Source organism: Uloborus diversus, chromosome 9 (genome assembly GCF_026930045.1).
Source record: "Uloborus diversus isolate 005 chromosome 9, Udiv.v.3.1, whole genome shotgun sequence".
In the NCBI taxonomy this organism is placed as follows: domain Eukaryota; kingdom Metazoa; phylum Arthropoda; class Arachnida; order Araneae; family Uloboridae; genus Uloborus; species Uloborus diversus.
The window spans coordinates 147,098,456-147,118,760 of record NC_072739.1 but is presented as its reverse complement, the minus strand read 5'-3'; the positions used below and the strand labels follow the sequence as shown (position 1 = coordinate 147,118,760).

Here is a 20,305-nt window from a genome sequence, read left to right as displayed (position 1 = left end):
AGATTTTAGAGATATCAATAACCTTGAACCTCCTTAATTCAACCATGCTTAAAACAAATTACTGCTTAGACGAACCATCTTTGCGATCCCCGAGCTACTGTTTGTCCTTTATTGGTCTTCGGAAACGATGAAGTGCGGTTAAATGTAATTGAATTTAAAGGGCCCCTTCCAGTTTGTTTAAACAAGGTTCGACTGTAACACTAATTCATTTTTTTTTTCAATGCTGATTTTTTTAAAGTAAAATTGTTTACATAAATAGAAGACAAAAAAAAAAAAAAAAATTATGAAAACATAAAACTTAACCATAAATAAAAGTACAATTTGTTTTACTTATTTACAAATTTTAAAGTATGATTCCTTCAAGTGATCAAGTAATTATGGAACAGAAAGGTCAAATTAGCAAGCTATGACAGTTAACATTTGAGTTACCCAAATAGAATAAGAGACATTTAATTCGAAACGAGTTAAACTTTAAGATTTTGCTGCGATATTTACGTCATTGGTGCAGCTAATCCAGAAGGAGCTATCGGTTCCCCCCCCCCATCTTACTAGGGTTAATTCATAAAGTAATGTCTTTTTAAAAATCAAATTGTAAACAATAAGAATAGGTCAATCCAAATAGAAAAAAAAGCAGTTAAATTTGAATTAAAATTAAATCTTTGTGAATACTGCATAAAAATCATGAGCAGGTACTAGAGTTATAGACTGAAGAATTTTGACTTATATTCATTTGAGAAATTTTCACATTTCAAGAAACCTCTAAGTATTTGAATTCTTGTTCAAAGGAAGTCCACTAGAGTTTTATTTTAATGAAATATTTTCTTTCAAGGGGTTTTGTGAAAAAAATAAATATGTGAAAGATCTGCATTTCTTTGACGAAAATCACTTCCATTACATAGTAAAACAGAGGAATTTAAAGTACTGATTGCTAAACAAATTCCTGATACAACCAAGTCATTGCTTGTCAAATTAAAAATAAATAAATAAATAAAGGGTTATTCTCAACCCGATCATTTCAGATTTTCTTGAAACTTTCAGAAATCTTACACTTTAAAATCTTAAATTTACATGTATTTTTGAAAAAAAAAAAAGAAAAATCAATTATTTTTGATAATTTTTTAAAAAGCACTTCTTTTTACTTGAAACAAACTTTAAAATTTTATAACTAAATTTTAGACATATGGGAGCTACATCATTCTATGATAGCTCATTTCAAAGTCAATTACATGAACTAAAATTTGATATGTTGTTTGAATAATTTAAGAAAAATTATTATTTTTTTTACAAAATTTTAAAATTTGAAAACTGAAATGTTTACAAGAGAGTCATTACAAAAAAAAGTATTTTAATGAATATATCTAAAAGCTACCAGAGTAAGACTGTGTGTGCATCCAACAACATATAATGCAGGACAATTTTTCTAAAATTTTGCTATAAAATGTTATAACTTAAGTTTTATGGGTGCTAAAGAGTCGAAAACAACTCATTTAAAATGCATGTTGTTTACTCGACTACAGTCGAGTCCCAACTTACGCGAGGGATGCGATCCATGACTCCTCACGTAAGTCGAAATTTTGCGTTGTGGAAAAATATACGCATGCAATTTTTTTAAAGCGTACCAAGACACTTATAAACACTCCTCAAACTGCTCTAAAGCATTCTTTAACCATACACTACAGTTTCTTGCATAAAGAACTGAACTTTTACTGCATTTAAAAAACTAAACTGTTATTCAACATGAAATACTTTAAGATGCACAAAATGAATGATCAATGGGAATGAAAGACATAAAATAAAACAGTACGTACAGCATGTATTAAAATTAAAATGATGCACTATAATAGTACTGTACAATAGATGCAGTAACAATAATTAAGAGTTAAAAAATGAAGATAGTGATGTTTTATTCTCCATGATCAGATCGTTATTCTTATTTAATACATTTTTATATACGTTTGCTTCGCCTTTCCTTTTATAACGTTTCAATTTGTGGTAACATCTCCTCTTCCTGACCTCTTTATTAATCCACAGTACAAGAGCAGCTTCCATTTTCCTAATATTTACTTTGCTATAACTGCTGTGAAAAACTTAAATATTGAAACTTAATTCTGAACTTTTATGGATACATTTTTGTTTTGACTTTTAATTGTACGTATGGAAGATTCTCTCCTTCTTTTTGTCATGCTACCGTCAATGTTTTGTAGTTGTTCAAGAATAATGAAAATCCTAGTCTTTTTTTAAAAAAAATTATCTGAAACTTTCTTTTTCTTCCCATCTTCACAAACTTTGTATGAAGGTGTCACTAAGGTGCCATTATATTTCATCCACTTTTATATTTAGAATTTAAAAAAAAATAAATAAATGAAAGATGCTGAGTGGTTATTTGATGCACTAGACTAGTTTGGTGTGGGAATTTTGGCTGTCAGGGAAGGAATGTAATAACATTCACGAAATCAATATTAAGTAGCCAATAATGAAAATGATACTTCCTTTCAAAAAGATTCGAGTTGTGGCGAACAATTTGCATTAGCTCTAAAATTCGTTAATCGTAAAAAATTCGCGCTATAGCCATTTTGCGTAAGTTGAATCGTGTTGTAGCAAGAGTCAACTGTACTTGAATAAACTGAGGACCCTCCCTCCACACAAAATTATAAAAGAGATATTATTTTTTATTTTCAAAAAACACAATTTTTTTGTTGTTTTTCGGGAATACATTCGAACGCTTTCAGAATGTGACCACAAAGGGATCAGAAATACCTAAAATTTTTCAGCGAAATTGAGGTAAACTGATTTACACTATTTGAGATAACTATTTCACCTATCCCCTCCATGCCCCACTCTGAAAATATTTTGATGTACTCATAAAAAAATAGAAAATTGTATATATTTTTTTCATAAGACACTATCTCAAAATAAAAAAAAGAAGTAAATAAATAAAATTCAAACTACTTATCAAATTAAAGTTAATGAAAATTCTCTTTTTAAAATGCGATTGTGATCAACACATATTACAACAAAATTGAATTGAATACTAAGGAAACAAATTCTGTAATATTTACCGGAGTTAATTTATTGAGACATCCCTAATATGATTGAATACATTCCATTGATTGTTGTTCTTACTTTAAGATATATTTTATTAACATCTTGATTACAGTAATTTCGGGTAGATAAGCCACCCATTGTATACGCCACACATGCAGTAATTTACTAACTAAAAACAAAAGTTCATCGGATAAGCCGCCCCATGGTATACATCGCAGAAGAGCTTATCAAAACATGGCGCCCCACCCCCTCTATATATATCTCTCTATATACATATGTATGGATGTGATCATTTATTATAGTTAGAACGAAACTGTAACAAACAACTGCACTTGTTGATGGATAGAAATGGAATTAATTTCGTGTAAAAAAAAAAGATCGGAAAATGCTACGGTTACGCAAAAAACTAGTGTTGCCAGATGACATCTACATTTGGTTTGACAAGAAGTTTTCAAATCATTGTGATATACTTAGCAGTTCATCAAAAAATTGTTTACCTTTTATCAATTGATTCTTTTTTTAAAAATTTATCATCATTGAGACATTTTAAAACATTACTCAGACTATAGGGACTCTAACTCAGACAAGCTATCGATTCCTCCATTTTTCAGCCTCGTGAAACGTATGTTACCATCATGAATCTGGCAACACGGGAAAGAATAGCGAACAGCGGTAAAATCGGCAAACGCAGGTTTAAGGGTGTGAGAAATTAAATTTAATGAGAAACCTGTTTCACGGTGTAATTTGAGAGCTCTACTAGCTTTAATGAATTTTAACAATGCTGCTCGATTGGGCCAACATGAGAAACACTAAGAAAAAAGGGTGGGGGAAAAATTTCTTCAGATACGCCACCCTGGAAGATATGCCGCAGATGTTAAATTTCAGTTTTAAAACATGTATAAGCCGCGGCTTATCTACCCGAAATTACGGTAATAATAATTGAATTGCTGATTTTGAAAAGGGCGTAAGTCACCAGTAATTATTTTGAGAAAACTTGATAAAACCGTTTATCTCAAGTTACAAATTAGTTATTATAAATCTATAGCAGTCTTTCCAAAGGCATTGCTTTTACATATGTTCAGTGAAGTTTTGGTTAATTTCTGATTTAATTTGGATCAAATATCGAATTTACAAATTAGATGACTTACGCCCTTTTCAAAATCAATCGGTTTTTGGCAGTAAAAAAATATTTTATTGGCACTTATTAAAGATTTTTTTAATTGTATAAATGTTACAAATTGGTTGGCCTTGTTAGAAGCCGTATTTTTCCAAGAGAGGATGATTTTTTAGAATCCATGTTGTTGTTAGGGAATGTGAAAGAGGAGCTTTCTAATGTTAGTCAACTTCTTTTCATTGATGGGCTACTGTTCAGTGAGTGTATGCTGGCGTAGTTGGTAGATCGAGGATGTTCTTGACTTTCAGGAGTTTGTAACTGTTGTAGTTAAGCCGTCAATCCGGTCAAAAGAAATAAGGATCCTAGGTGTTGAAGAATCAAACACGTACATCTTGTTGGAACTGACCCCCCCCCCCCCCCCGGAGAATAAATCGTGATAATCTCTCTTCTGGCCCGGGCGGGTCTTTTTCAAAGGGACGCAGAATTTCTTATGAAACTCTGGCCACCATTGACTGAAATCTTTGACTTCTTTGGGGCGTAGCACTTTGACAGTGAAGGGATCCCTTATGATAGCCAGAATCAATGCATGATATTCGTCAGGGAAGTAGATGTTTTCTCTGCTGGAATAATGGTACGATTTTGTGGGAAATGATTTAATATACTCCACCATTCAGTGGATTTCAATGGCGAAAATCTTTAAAATTTGGTCGAGGAGCTTGAGCGCGCAGTTCTTTTGGAGTGTCTCCTCCTCTTAACAATCCCCGTAAATGCCTTAGCTTCTTTTCGGAGACGTTGTGAAGACTGAGACAAACCTTTTGACAAACAGATACTTTTTGGGAGCCCTGCATATGATAACTGAAAGTGGACTGCCTCACTCGTGGTTCTCTTTTCTGGGACGATGTTTTTCTACTTCATGGTGATCAACGAAGGATTGAAAATAGACTTCTTGATTACATAGAGTACAGATTAGCAAGGACACCGTCACGTTTCTCTGGAAAAAATGATTCAAAGCATGTTTCTGACTCCTTTTATATGTTTTTTTTTTCTTTTTCATTTACTTTGTCCATCATTAATGTTAAAAAAAAAAACCTAAACCAAAACAACGTAGATAATGACCACGTAATATTGGTAAAATAATGATGCAATATCGCGAAATAGTGACGGAAGATTACCCACTACAGTTCATAAAACACTGTAATACAAGAGAAACAAAAAATATCACCTTGCACAACCAGCGACATCTATTAGAATTTGCCAATGAGTTTGAAAAGGGTGTAAGTTCAATGACTAACGCCCTTTTCAAAATCATCGCAAATTTCCCCTCCATTTTTCTCAATCACTTTTCATACAAACTTATGCCGTTTTTAATCTCATTTAGTAGGTTTACGTTCACAGTACCGTTTCCCATTATTATCTGGATTTGTCAAAAATGGTCACTTACACCCTTTTCAAAATCAGGGCTTCAATTATGGTTATGCTAGAATAATATTTTATATATATATTTAAATAATTCTTTAATTTTTATTTAATGCATTTGCAGTGCATGATTTGGCTCTTCTCAAGAAGTCAGAGTCAAATTTCGGATCACAGCAGTGACTCCTTTGATTTGATTTGTTTATCAGGAAATTTTCTCTAGTTTCTCTTGACATACTAGATCTAAATTTTGTGCAAACTTTAGTTACATAGCTGAAAATCCTTTCACACTCAGCATTGCTATGCGGAATAGTTAGTATCATGAGCATGATTTTTTAAATGTAGAAATTTACGAGCACCAACATCATTTTTAAGATCAGATATTGAACACCATTGAGTGTCTGCTCTTTCCTCTTCTAAGATTTCTTTAGGAATGTCTTCAAGCTGAAGATTACAAAATTCAGCCTGAAGTGTATCTAAAGCTTCATCCTCATTAGGAGCATCAATAGCTTTTAAGCAGATACATGGAAACTTCTCTATAAAAAAACGTACATTAGAAAATGATGCTGTTTCTATTTCATTTAAATTTGCTAATTCAGCATTTATAAATATTTTATCATCAATTGGAAATTTTTGAATGATGTAATCACATCATGACACATAAAATTCTCTAACACTTGAGAAAAATTTAATCTTATTTGATGGAGCCAAACCAGGAACTTTTTTCTGTGCTTCTTTCTACCAATGAAAATGTCTTCATCACGACGGATATGAGAAATAACATCTCCTTTTCCTTTAAAGGTTATGGAAAAATCACAACAGCACAAAGAGCAAAACGCAAACTGTTGACCTTTTCTTGATTCTATAATGAATGGATGATCAACACTGTTTGACTTGTTAAAGATAGAATCATATTTTCTTCCAGACATCGTCAAGTTCCACCAAAATTCATAACTTTTCCGAAGCTTTCTTAACATCCATTGCCTACGCACTCCGCAGTAGCTAATGTAAGCAAAGTAGCAATCGCGCGCGAACACGTTACTTGGGACGATGCCAAACATCTCAAACCATCATACCTGCTGAGCGGAAAGATTTGGAGTCGCCAACAACGAGGAACAGCGTTGAGTTTGGCACCGCCACAGAGCGATCTATGACGTCATATCAGACTCGCGGTAGATAAAGGAAGGTCGCGTCCACAACGGAAGAAAATTTGAATCCATACACGTTCTTTTGATTATCGACGGAAAATTAGAGGAATTCCGGAAAAAAATCACAAAAATCCTGTAACCCGGAAGATGCGGCAAAAATTCGGCATTACCGGGCTAAATCCGGAAAGTTGGCAAGTCTGAGCTCCCATATAACCTAAGCAATAACATTTTAAAGCATATTTTAGCCGAAGTCTCTAAGTTTTCCCATACTATTAGCTGTTAACTGCAAATCCAGTTATGTCCCACTTAGGAAGTTTTCAGACAGATGTAGTCATTAAAATGCATTAAAAACATATTTTTCCAACAATGTTTAAAAAAATTTTAAGTTACAAATCAAATTAAAGTGCATGTAATTGTATTTAAAATGAGCTATTATACAACTCTGTAGCTTTCACAGAACTTACATTTTAAAGTACTGGCAGCAAGTAAAAAAAAACTTTTCAAACAATTTAAAAAATAATTATTCATCAATTATAAATGATAGATTTTGATATACTGTTAAGATGATAAAGAGTAAAATTTCTGAAAGTTTCTTGTAAATCTGAGATCTTCAGGTTGAGTCGATTCGACATGGAATGACCCAATGTTAAATGACCAATGATAATGATGTAGTTGTATTTTGAATAAAATCTTACCTGGTTAACCATGTATTGGAGTCTGGGGTATGAAGGAATAACAGGAAATCCGAATTGTGAAGATGGCAATTTAGCTCCCGTCATCATAACTTGAGTAGGACGCGGATGACGAGGTGGTGGAGGAGGAGGAGGTGGTGGTGGTTGTTGAGTACATATGACACTGGCATTAGATGTAGTTATTGCATTAGATTTGGATTTTAAACATAAGCTTTGGACAGAACCTAGTTGAGAAAAAATGATAGATTTTATTTTTGTTTCGTTTTAGGCATATCATAAGAGCAATCACTTCATGGGCAAATTTACTTTTTAACTACTGTTTAAAGTTTCAGTTCAATAGTTTTTTTTTTTTTTTGCAATTCATTTAACATTGCTTTTTGTAAAATTAAGTAAAATTCTTGACTGTTTAAATGATAAATAACATACAGATAAAGTTGCAATATTTGACATTAACATAAAATATAAAACTTGAATAAATTGTTGATGCATTTAAAATCTGCATAAATTAGAGCTGCATGAATTCAAGTGAAATTAAATCCACAAGACAGACTTCTTTGTCAATGGTAAATACCAAGTTTTAAATGGATGTATGTCAGTGGAAACAATAGAAATAAAAATTACTTACTGGATTTCGAAATACGTAAAAATTTGAAATACGTATAAACTCAGGACTGGACTGACATGCAATAGCACAATAATCAAAATTTGAAAATTTTATGCCTTATGCATAAAATTTGGAAGGCATGAAGCATTTCAAACAAAGTGAGAGTGGCAGAAATTGGTGCAAAAATTAAACTTACCAATGTTTGATGAAATTGGAAATGAAATTAACCAAGTTATCAGAAAAGTAATCCACCAAAATGGGATATTTTGAACTGATTAAAAGCATAGATGAAGGACATATCTTCAAAAAAAAAAAAAAAAAGACTAGAGTGAAAATAGAATAGTAACAGGAAATTCATTAGTGCATCTAACCCTAAAATTCCTTACTGCAAGGTGTGATCAATAAGTTAAGGTAAATGATGAAATAGGTCTCACACAATATAAAAGCCTCACATGGAAACATTTGCTTGAATACTTATCATTTGCCACATTTTGTTTATAAAGTTGTCAACCCTGTTACAACTTTATAAACAAAATGGAGACATTCAACTCTACCTTGGGACAGTCAATTCTTCTAACCACATTGTGACAGTGTGATCTCACTCTGCCACTATTGTTTAATTTTTTATCATGATTCGTAACTTTCTAGTAATTTTAATCTTAATCTATAACACCTTCAGAATTTCTGTACCGGAAATATTGGTTATTTTTGTGTCACATTGGTTATTGGCTTGACAAGCCTTGAAAGATTTTCTAACATGGTTAAATTTTTTAACTGTGTGGATTGTGCCGCCTTTTACAGAATGTGCCAACTGCGCATTGATATCATAATAAGTAAACAGCTGGTAGGATTTCAAGTGTATTTCATATTTAGGGATCAGTTTTTCTTTTCATTATGATTATTTGTTGTAACCTTTCATCAACTTAAAGTTTTAAACTGTTTTTCTTCAATGCCAACAACATAATCATCAATCTTGAACATAATTTTTGGAGAACTCTTTTCCTACTGCGTATGGATCAAACAACGCCGCCAGGTGTGGGCGGAAAAAGTCTCTGCAGACAGTTGACTTCAAGTATGAACATATTGAAGAGGTCAGTGATCGGATAAGATGTGATACGCTGTGTTTGAAAAACGCAAGGCTGGTTTGTGTGTGAGTGCCCCAGCGTCCCCAGTAGATATATACCGGCAAGCGAGAACTTTAATTTTTTTTTCTTTTTGTTAAAAAGGATGTCACCCACAGCAAAGAAGAAATCTCTAATCTGATAAGTTATCCAAAACATTCGACCACTGCAAGTCGGTGAAAAATTCCCCAGCAGACTGTTTGACTACTTCTTTCATTCTTCATCATTCGATCTGCTCTACAAACAACTAGGATCCATCCCTGTCATATTTGAAATCGAACTTTTCTCCAATAAAATAATTGACTGATTATTCTCGACACTCACTCAACGTAAAATGCCTCTTTACCAATTTAGCAGATAAAATAGTCTTCAATGCGGGCCCACATCAAAACTGCAAGTAATTTTTTTACATAATGGCCATTAGATAATCCAGCAGCTGTATATTGTTACTAATTCTGTAAATAGTAATTATTCTTATGATTAATTTGTTGTAATTTAGCTAAATTTGGCGTTTATTCCATTATTTATCAGCTAAAATTATCTTAGTAACATAATCTGTAAATAGCTTCTTGTAATGTACATACAACCCCCAACATTCAATTGAAGCATATGGTCCCCGGATAACATTTGTGAATGGAATAAAAAGAAAATACAAGAAGCATTTCGAATTTTGTTGAAACTTCTCTAGGATTTATAAATAGCCTCAGCAAGAGATAAAGTTTTAGTTATGTTTTAGCTGTCTGAGATTCGTCTGAGGGTTGCTCTGTTTATTGTGATGCATTTCGCTGTGATTTTTTTTTTTTTTGCGTATTTGGATGTAAATACGTGTGCCATCGTTAAGTATATGGTGTTACCATATTTTCCTGCGTATTATCCGCAAGCGGCCTATAATTTGCAGGTCCTAAAATCGGCCTGAAAAAAAAAGCGCTTCGTATAATCTGTGGCAGCATATAATCCACAGATGTAACCACGATGTAAAAAAAAATAAAGTTTGAATTTAACATACCATTTGAGCAATTAAACAAAAAATGTAAAAGGTAATTACTTTGAAGGCATAACCAATATTAATCTGAAATATAATCTATATATAAGGATTTCTTTTTGAAATTAAGATTATGGTACGATAATTACTTGAAAAACAGAGTCAAGACAAAGGAATAAATGGTCTTATCTTGTGCAAATGGCTTCCTAATTCACTGTAATGTTGATTATTTTACAGGGCCTGAATCGCGTAAGAGGAACATTCAAGCAACGTAAAATAACCAACATACAGGGAGGCAGCGAGAAGGAACATGCAAACAATGTAAAATAAACAACATTCAGTCGGCGTACGGTCTCTATTGGTGAATCGGAGTGTTGGCGTTAAGAAGAAAAAAAATAACAGATAGTCCGCGGCAGCGAATAATCCGCACCTCATAAACTTTGCCTTTTTTTAATAGATAATCTGCGGATTATACACAGGAAAATACGGTAATTGATATTTGCCTAATTGCAATGGTGAATTTAGCAGTCGTTAACGATATTTCTTGTACACAGTTGTAAATAAATCTCTGTGTTTTTCTCAAGAACTGTGTCGTCATTCAAAGAAAATGTGAAGTTGCACTGAACGCGTAACAATATGATATATTTGATAATGATAAATAGCGCACTATTATTTGTTAAATTCGATAATATTTTGTTGTATAAGTATTTAATATGTTGATGCATTAATTGAATCAGTTAAAGTGAAAATTAAAATTTAATCAAATATTATTTTGTCTAATGAATCTTTCCAGTGCCTAATTTATTCTAGTGTTACTTTATTACAGACTTCTAGCGGCTATTATAAAATATTGCTTTAAAAAAAGGAAATTTTTTCTTCTGTTAATATAACTTGCAGTTTACTCCAATGGGTGAGGTGATGGATTCTATACATTAAGGTTTCATAAATAATCAGGGATCCTTCCCATTTCATAATTTCCATACATACACAATTACACACATTATTATAGACAATAACTAATTTTGCTGCTATAACTTACCTGCACACTGATATGCTCATAATCGACTCTTTCTCAGCCCTCAACTTTTTTACCCTTTTGTTCACACAGCAGATATTGCTGGCAAGCAGCTATTTTAGATAAGGTTCATCTGGTTTTTTTTTTCATCATTTTTGATTATATTTTAACTAACATTTAAAAAAATGAAACTACAGGTCACTTAAACAGACAAAAGGGGGAAAAAAAGCACTTCAGATGCCATAGTAGTTTTTTTTTTTTAAACAAGAAACAATCAGATTTAGACAAAAAGTTTTCTTTTACTTTTTGATCCAATTTGCTGTTTGAAGAGAGCTACAGAATTTTTCAAACATCAGGAGCCCTGTTGCTGTGTGTTTTCATTCTTTATAAATAAATATGAGAAACTTTTAAACAAAACTAGCACCTTTGCTATAGCATAATTAGCTACAATTTTCAGTAAAAATGTCATATAAATGATGAATCCAATTTATCAGAAGACGGGAAATATATAAGATACAAAGAAAGGAAACATAATTTGAGTGATTCAAAAAAATACCTTCTGATTCATCATCAAAACCAAATTCTCTCTTTAAACGTTCAGTAAGATTTTCTCTATGCTCTATTTCATCTCTCTGATCTTTTTCTTCCACTTCACATTTTACAGTTTCTTTTTTCTTCTTTAGAGCTGAAAAATAAATAAATAAATATTTATAAACTTAAATATATGTTTTAATTTCACAGATAATTTAATATTTCAATTACTCAACCATAAAGAAAGTTTACATGAAGGGTTCGTCAAAAATTATTTTTCAATAACACATGCAATTTGTCTTCAAGACAATTTTTTAAAAACTCTTTTTAACAAAATGCTGAGTTACAGGTTTGATTTTCTTTTTTCATATCAGCATGTATTCAGCTTCAAACAGATTCATAGGGTCACTTTGTGCTTGCTAGTTCTAGCAAGTTCGAAAATTGAAATAAGTGGTAAAAAATTTATTTCTTCTAATAATATTCATTCAAAGAAAAAAAACTATGTTTGATTCAATTTTACAACTCTGATTTTTTAATTTTAATAAACAAAATTACGATAATTATCTTTCTGAAATTGTATACACACAATTTTAATCAAATCTACTTTTTTAAAGGATAAAATTTGGTGTTCAACATCTAAGCTAAATACTCATCTTCAGCTCAGGTGGTAATTAAAACAAGGGAAAACGACAATAATTTTTTGAATTCTCACTTGGCACAGATAACGTGACACATTGCTAATGATCAAAATTTGAGTTAGATATTTTTAAATATATAACTCAATTAAATACCTTTGTTTGTTTGCATAGGGCTTTTGGCTCCAATGGATGTATCAAACAAAGGTAAAGGAGCTAAAGAGATTTGTTCTGGCAAAGCATCAGATATGGCAGTAGCACAAATTCCAGGAGACTTAACACACTTCTTAGCAGGGTCAGAATTTGATTTGTTCTCCTTCATTCTCATTCTGTATTCAGATAATGACACCTAAAATGCAATAAAAATATTACATCTCTATTCATTCAGTACGCTGTATTTATTATTTAATTATTTATTCATTCATTTTGGTTAGCTGAAAAATGATAGCATACAAAAACTATAATTTGTATAATAATGTAGTAATATTTCTAGTGACCTCTAAGGGTAATTCTAGTCAAATGAAAACACTAAGCATGGAATAACTAAGAAAATTCATAAGCACATTGGAAATGAAATGTTAAGAATTTTCCAGAATCAATTTTTAAGGAAATCACTGTAAGTTCTCCAAGAAGGAAATACCAGTGCGTGCCATAACAAAAGAGGGCCTGAAAAATACGGAAGTGGCAGCAAGTTTTGAGAAACAGTAGTTATAACCCAAGATCCCTTGAGTACCAGACCTATGTCATACAGTGGTGGTAAAAAAAATTGCATCATCCGCGAAATCCATATAACACGAATTGGCATCGGTATGATGCATTGCGTAAGATTGCATCATCCTTCTAACTGTATAAAAAACCCAGTTGAATGTTCGACACATTCATTTACGATCTGGACTTATGAGTTTCAGTATGTTGAAATATGTTCAACTGACACCGCAAAGGAAGAGTGTTGCCATTGCATTGGACAAAGGATTGTCGTCACGTTCCATAGCAAAAAGAATAAACTGTTCGCAATCGACTGTTGTTCAACTACTGAATAAGCTAAAGAGCATCGGAAGCACATAAGAAAGATTGGCAGTGGTCGTCCACGAATATCCAATGCAGCGCAGGACTGGTTTTTGATACAACTTCGTCTTGGGAAGACAATCATACCTTAGAACAGCATGGGAAAACGAATCGGTTGTTCACACATCCACGTCTAGTGTATGAAAACGACAGTGTGGTGCGGGTTTGGTGGCACGGCGACCACGAAAGAAGCCATTGTTTACCAAAAAAAAAATGCGGAACAGTGTCTAGACTGGGCAAAAGCTCACCAAGGGTGGACTGTCGATCAATGGAATTCAGTTATGTTTTCGGACAAGTCCAAATTCAATCTGCATGGATCCGACGGACAGCACGCAGTTAGACGCCGCAAAGGAGAGGAATATCATCCTGACTGCATTCAACACACAGTCAAGCATCCCGTATCCCAGATGATTTGGGGATGTATTTCAGATCAAGGAGTTGGTTGGCTTCACTTTGTACAAGGAACAGTTAACACTCAGGTGTATATTGGCATTTTGGAGGAGAAATTGCTTCCTACTATCTGAGATCACTTTACTTCAGTTCCAAACTTCATTTTCAGGATGATTCTGCTCCGTGCCATAGGGTAAATCTGGTAAGTGACAATTTAAAAATCTTTATCCTGCCATTAGACTTAAATTTGTTAGTATTTTAGTCAAATTTCTTTCAGATAAATAAAATAAAATTTTAAAAAAAACAAAAAAAAAACACAGTTATTTCTTCTAAAATACTTTTTTGCCCCATGCAGATTGTGTTCGGACAAATTACTCCGATGTAAACATTGAATCGGTAGTGACGTCGTTTGGGCGATTCACTCATCTGAACTGGATTGGGTTTTTGGTTAGTTCCTGCATGTGATAACCATGAGATGTTTTCTAAAGTTTTTGTGAATGGCAACAGTGCTTGTTATTTTGCATAAGCGATTAAAATTTCGAATGTTGATTGTTCCACCATGTGTTTTCACGGTATTTAATGCTGCATGTTTGAGAGCTTACTCTCTCTCCCTTATTTTTGTTGTGTGTGATGTCTGCACATTCGTGTCGTCCTATCCAGTTCAAATGAAAATGGCGTAATTATATTGAATGTTATTTCGTGAAGATGCATCTTTTCTAAAGTAATTCGAAATAAGTTCTTAGCCATTTTTGACGAGATGTTGTTCGTTCCAGTACAATGTTATATTTTTAATGTTACTGTTGAACTGAATTCAATATACGTCAAATACATTGTCTAAGTATTAGCTCATTTAACATGCTAAAATAAAAGGATATTTTTCTTCGGGACTCGTTTGTCATGTGATTATTTCAACTGCTACTCTGCTAAATATTTCTGATGTCTGAAATGCTTCCTTCAGCCCTACAAAATTGACATGGGGGTAAATAAATTTTTCTCTCTCAATGCAGCTCAACGCTCTTTTCCCTGCATTTTACTCACATGCAGCTTCAGAAATGGAAAAAGGAGCACGGGGTCAGCAGTTTGCCTTGGTCCGGAAACAGCCCTGATCTAAATCCGATCGAAAATCGTTGGGATAGAATGGGTGTAAAAGTGATGAAACATAAGCCAACATCACTTGCAAAACTCCGGGATCAATAATTCGTGTATGGCACCATGAACTCAGTAAAGAATATATTCAATCACCCATCCGTTCAATGCCCCGTAGATATCAAGCTGTCATTAAAGCTAGAGGTGGACCAACAAAATATTAGGTTCTATTTTATGATGTTCAAACATTTCCATGCTACTTTTGTTTAATTTTGAACAGAAAGAATGCTATAATTAAAACCTCTACTGACTTTTTTATTGTCCAGTTGGCAATGTGGATGCACTTCACATTGTACTTGTTACAGTTTTGGTCATGTATTTCCATAAATAAAGTAAACAATTATCGGATTCCTGCTGTTAAATGTTTATTTTCTGCAGAATTTCACATAAATTCATCGCTAATTGGTCGACTAAAACTTCTCACATATCCCATTGTTGTGAAAATGAGAGGGTGATGCAATTTTTTTTACCAGCACTGTAGTATAAAGGCCCAAAATTTTTTTGTGTAAGCACACTACAGCAAGTAAGAACGGTTTGCTATTACTTAAGCTGAGTTGTACTGGGTTTGGCAGGAAATAGGTATCAAAATTGCATAAAGATGCTGCAAAAACTAAACATCATAGATTCATTCCATGTCACGTGACCTGGTGGTCACCATTCAACAATTTCCGATTTGGAGAATGTTTTAGAGGTGCACACTAGGGTGGGCCGAAAAAAAATCCAACTCCTTAGGAGCACTTAACCTTAGTGCGGAAAATTTGTGGCTCCCTCACGCTAATTATTCTGCAAAATTTTAATACTCTGAGCGAACATCTTCTGCTCCGACAAAAGGCTTGAATTTTAGAGATTTTTAGAAAAAAGTAAAAAAAAGAGAAAATTTCCAAAATATTTCAAATCTGCAGAAAAATTCGTCTTAGAGTGGATAATTTATGACTTCCTATCACTAATATCAGAGCAAATTTTAGAGCTCTGAGTTAATGTCTTCCGCTCTGGCAAAAGACTTGAATTGTAGAGATTTTTTAAAAATAATTTTTAAAAAAAGAGAATATTTACAAAATATTTTAAAATTCCGAAGAATATTAAGTCTTAGTAGGGGAATGAATAATGATGTAATTAACTTCCTATCACAAACTACTACGTAAAATTTGAAGCTTGTGAGATAATTATTTATGCCCTGGAAAACGACCTAAAATAGATAATTTCATAAAAATTCCTTAAATGCGACTAACACATAACCAACTTCATACTTACCTAAAACTCCGTCTAGACATCATGAAAAGCATTCCTAGGTATGCGAAAGCTCATGTGTGTGGCGGTGAATTCTAAAACCTTCTTGCTATTGGAACAGATGTAAACACTGGAGTAAAAGGGGGAGTAATTCGTCTATTAGAATAAAATCTTCGTAGGCCTCTCCAGTGGGCTATTTGTCTTTTACATTTTAACGAACTTCCATTGCAACATTTCTTCCAATTTGTTGGTGGTAAAATGTCAGGGCTAAAAATCTTACTGCAGTGATATCGGAAAAAGCTTATACGATTGTAAAAAGCGTCCAGGGCCGGATTTAGGGGAGGGCAGACGGGGCTACTGCCCTGGGGCCTCCACAACAAAGGGGCCCCCACAATAAAAGTTTTACAAAATATCCTAACTTTCATGGGTCGAAAATATCGGATATATACATATATATAAAAATGTTCGGATATATATCAAAGTATCGGATATTTTAGAAAATATGATGATCTTTTCCAACCCTGATTAGGGGCCTCCACTCCTTTGTTGCCCCGGGGCCTCCACACTTCCAAATCCGGCCCTGAAAATGTCCCATAGTTAGATTTAAGCCAATGGATTGCAAATTTCCTGACGTTGACCCGTTGATACTGAGTAAGGATCAACTATATTTATTGCAAATATCTCATGCCATTAAATCAGATGTATGCTTTCCGGATTTTGCTAACTAGGGACCGGGTGCTCTAAATATGTCTCATTGGCTGACAACAGCCATTAGAATCTTGAGATTGTGCATTTCAACTACAAAACCATCAATTGAATTGAAAATCTTGGTCAAGTTTATTTTTAACATATATTCTCCATCCTGGTTTAAAATAAAAATCAACCATTCTATTAAAGACAGAGCAAGATATGTGTGGGAAATCATTCAAGCATAAAGATACTTGCCAAAAATGTATCATAACGTAACCGATCCCATCATCCCCCCCCCCCCCCCACGATCCCGTTCTTTGCTTCTGCAGAGAACATTCTGTTAAGTATCCTAACAGATGAAAAGGTGAATATCAGAGAGCTCTGCATTCATAGAATCCTAAAGGCTAGAGAGAGTGCATCTCTAGATAAAAACTGTATGCGCACATTCCGCATCCCAAAGCTTAACTTTGAGGCAGCAGATTATGTTGGTTTGATAGACTGGAATACTTGCAAAATTACATCTCCACCAGTTCTCTGCAACGTCCCTTCAGATCATCTACAAAATATTTTGGTTGATGGAGTTCCATGCGAAAACTGGAAGTTCATTCAATTCATTCACACAGGCCATTCAATGCATCGTGAAGTTGGTTTCAAAGGCATCAAATCAAGTATGTGGCTAAGAGAAAAGCGACAAGTATATGTTCGCTGTTTTAAAAGCACGCAGCAATATGCCAGCATTTGAGCATAAAAGTAATTACAAATTACAATAATACGTGACGTATCTATAACTCTAAATTACAAAGCATGAACTGTACACTTCAAACTTTTAATAATGCATAAAAAAATAAGCTTTCAAAACCATTTTGTAATTTTTTCCAAAATGAATAAAAATCTGTGATAAAAGTAGTTCTGATGTTTTGCATACCTGTCAGTGACAGTTTCTAACCTTATAAATACTTTGATATCTAATTGGTCTTATTCTAGATGCATTTAGATTTAATTAAAGACCTTCAAAACTTTTAATTTCCCCCCTTTGCAGCAGTTGCACAATAAGAAAAAAATCAGTTTTTTGGGCTCTTTTGACTGAAGTTCAAGACTCTTGCCAAAATGGAAGACATTAACTCAGAGTCATAAAAATTTTGCTCTGACATTAGTGTTAGGAAGACACAAATTTTCCGCCCTAAGACTAATTTTTCTGCAGATTTGAAAATATTTTGGAAATTCTCTTTTTTTTAAATTTTTTTCTAAAAATCTGGAAGACATTCACTCAGAGTATTAAAATTTTGCAGAATAATTAGTGAGGGAGTCAAATTTTTCGCACTGAGGCTAAGTGCGCCGAAGAAATTCGATTTTCTCGGCCCACTCTAGTGCACAAATGCCTCTGAAACTAACCTATGCAAATTTTAAGCTTCCAAGACACAAATCATGAGGATCTAGGATACCTCGAAAAGAAAAGTGGGTTCTAAAATAGCATCCAATATGGGAACAGTCCATAGGCCCCCATATAGGGGGGCTCAAGCCCCCCCCCCTATAAACTAGAATTTCCTTGCTTGAGTACTTTTTTCTTTGCAAAAATTAAAAAACATTTCTTCTCCAGCCATTGATGAATAAGTTATTGAAAATGTCAAATTTTAAAAACTCTAATTTGTACTAAAATCGGTTTCCATGGGGAAGATATCCTGCTAAACCATGAGGAAAATATCTGAGCCCTCCCCTTTCAATTTTGGTCACCTATGGATCAGTCTAAACATGGCAATTCCTTTCACAAACTGTTCCGCCATTTTGGAACCTTTTTTAAAAAACTTATCCTAGATCCCCAGGATTTGGGTCTTGGATGCTGAAAATTTGTACAGGCTAGTTTCAAAGGCATGTCTGCACTGCAATAAAATTTTATTCAAATCGGAGATGGTCGAGGGGAGACGACGAGGTCACTTGACATGGAATGACAGAATTTTGACGCAACTCTTGCTACCCGTTTCTCACCAAAGCCAGCACAGCTCAGCTTAAATGATAGCAAACCTTGCTCACCTGCTATGATGTGCTCATGGAGAAACATTTTGGGCTTTTTTACTATGACGTAGGTCTGGCGCTCACCAGGCTCTTGTTCTAGTACAACAAGAACAATTTTCCATTTTTTAAAAATTTGCAGAATTTTCAAAATTTCTATGAACAGTATCTAAATAGCGAACTATATTCAATTGAGTTACTTTATTTTTAAAAGAATAATAGTAAGAAAGTAATGATTTATACATACCTTGCGCTTTTGAGTCGCAGAAGCACAAGTCGTTTGAACGGTGCTTTCATCTTTAACATCAAGTAACTTAGGATCAGTTCCATTCAAGCTGTCTAACAAACTACTGGTTTCAACTTTGTCATCTAAATTAACACTTCTAGAAGAATTAGCTATGGTATCTGAGGAACTAACAGCATTAGATTCAAGTCTGGGAGATGAAAATGAAGCCGCTTCTGAAGCTTCATTTTTAACAGTTTCATTTACAATATCCGTTTTGTGAACAGTTTTGGAGACATCAGCAGCTGTGTCTTTCGTTAATGAACAACCTTCATCCACAGGGTTTACAACTGTGATTGAAGTAGGATCGTTTGAGAGTTCAGAGGAACTATGATTTGAGTCAAGATTGGATAATTCAGGTGATTTACTTTCTTTTGGTACAGAATCTTGGCAACTTTTTTCATCATCTCTTTCAGTCTCGGTAGAAAGTAATGTCTGACACTCTGACATATCTGCAGAATTTGAGGCATTGTCATTTTCAGCAGTACTAAGTTCATCTGCTTGCACAATCTCTTTTTTCAGAATAACTTCTTGACTTTTAGAAATCACAGGGCTTGAAATTTTAGCAACAAAATTCAATTTGGTGTCTAAAGATGCAAATGTTTCAGGTGATTTTATTTCAGTTTTAGATGTTTCAATGAATTCACTACTGATGGTTGGTGAGTGCACAGTAGTCCTGATTTGGCTATTTTGTTTTTGAACATCATTGGTTTTACTGTCATTTATACCGATTGTTTCCCTGAAACTTACTTCTGGCTCATTGGTTAAAGTATCACCAAAGTTTTCGTTTAAACTTGAATTGACAGAAGTTGGAGAGTCAACAGAATGATCAGCACCAGTTTCCTATGTGAATAAAAAACATAATGATCTGAATGGATTGTAAGTGAAAAAAGGTTTAGTTAAAATATATACGCAAGGTTAACATGTTTAACCCTTTTACTACACCTGATACTTAGGACATTCTATTCTTGGGTAGCATGCATCTCTGGCCAATATTCTGATTTTTGTCATATTCTATCAGAAAACCAAATTTCTGTCAATAAATACATCTCAAGCAAATATTGGGGAGACTGGAGTATACTACTTACACAATCAACTTACAGCAACAAAAGAAATTTTTTTGTTTAAATTTGTAATAGCGTCACTGCATAGGAAAAAATGTTCATAACACTCAAGATTTTTGAATATCTCTAAGAT

The 20,305-nt window shown here is 33.5% G+C and overlaps 1 protein-coding gene across 1 annotated transcript in view; it reads right to left on the bottom strand.

The window, feature by feature from the left end:
* Window positions 1-20,305, bottom strand: part of LOC129229528 (inactive histone-lysine N-methyltransferase 2E-like) — an 87,542-nt gene that overhangs the window by 1,708 nt on the left and 65,529 nt on the right. Inside the window, exons 22-25 of the mRNA XM_054863848.1 lie at window positions 19,073-19,951; window positions 12,457-12,649; window positions 11,691-11,819; window positions 7,416-7,636 (exon numbers count right to left, since the gene is read on the bottom strand). Of these exons, the coding sequence (XP_054719823.1) occupies window positions 7,416-7,636; window positions 11,691-11,819; window positions 12,457-12,649; window positions 19,073-19,951 (1,422 nt within the window). The remainder of the gene's footprint in view (window positions 1-7,415; window positions 7,637-11,690; window positions 11,820-12,456; window positions 12,650-19,072; window positions 19,952-20,305) is intronic.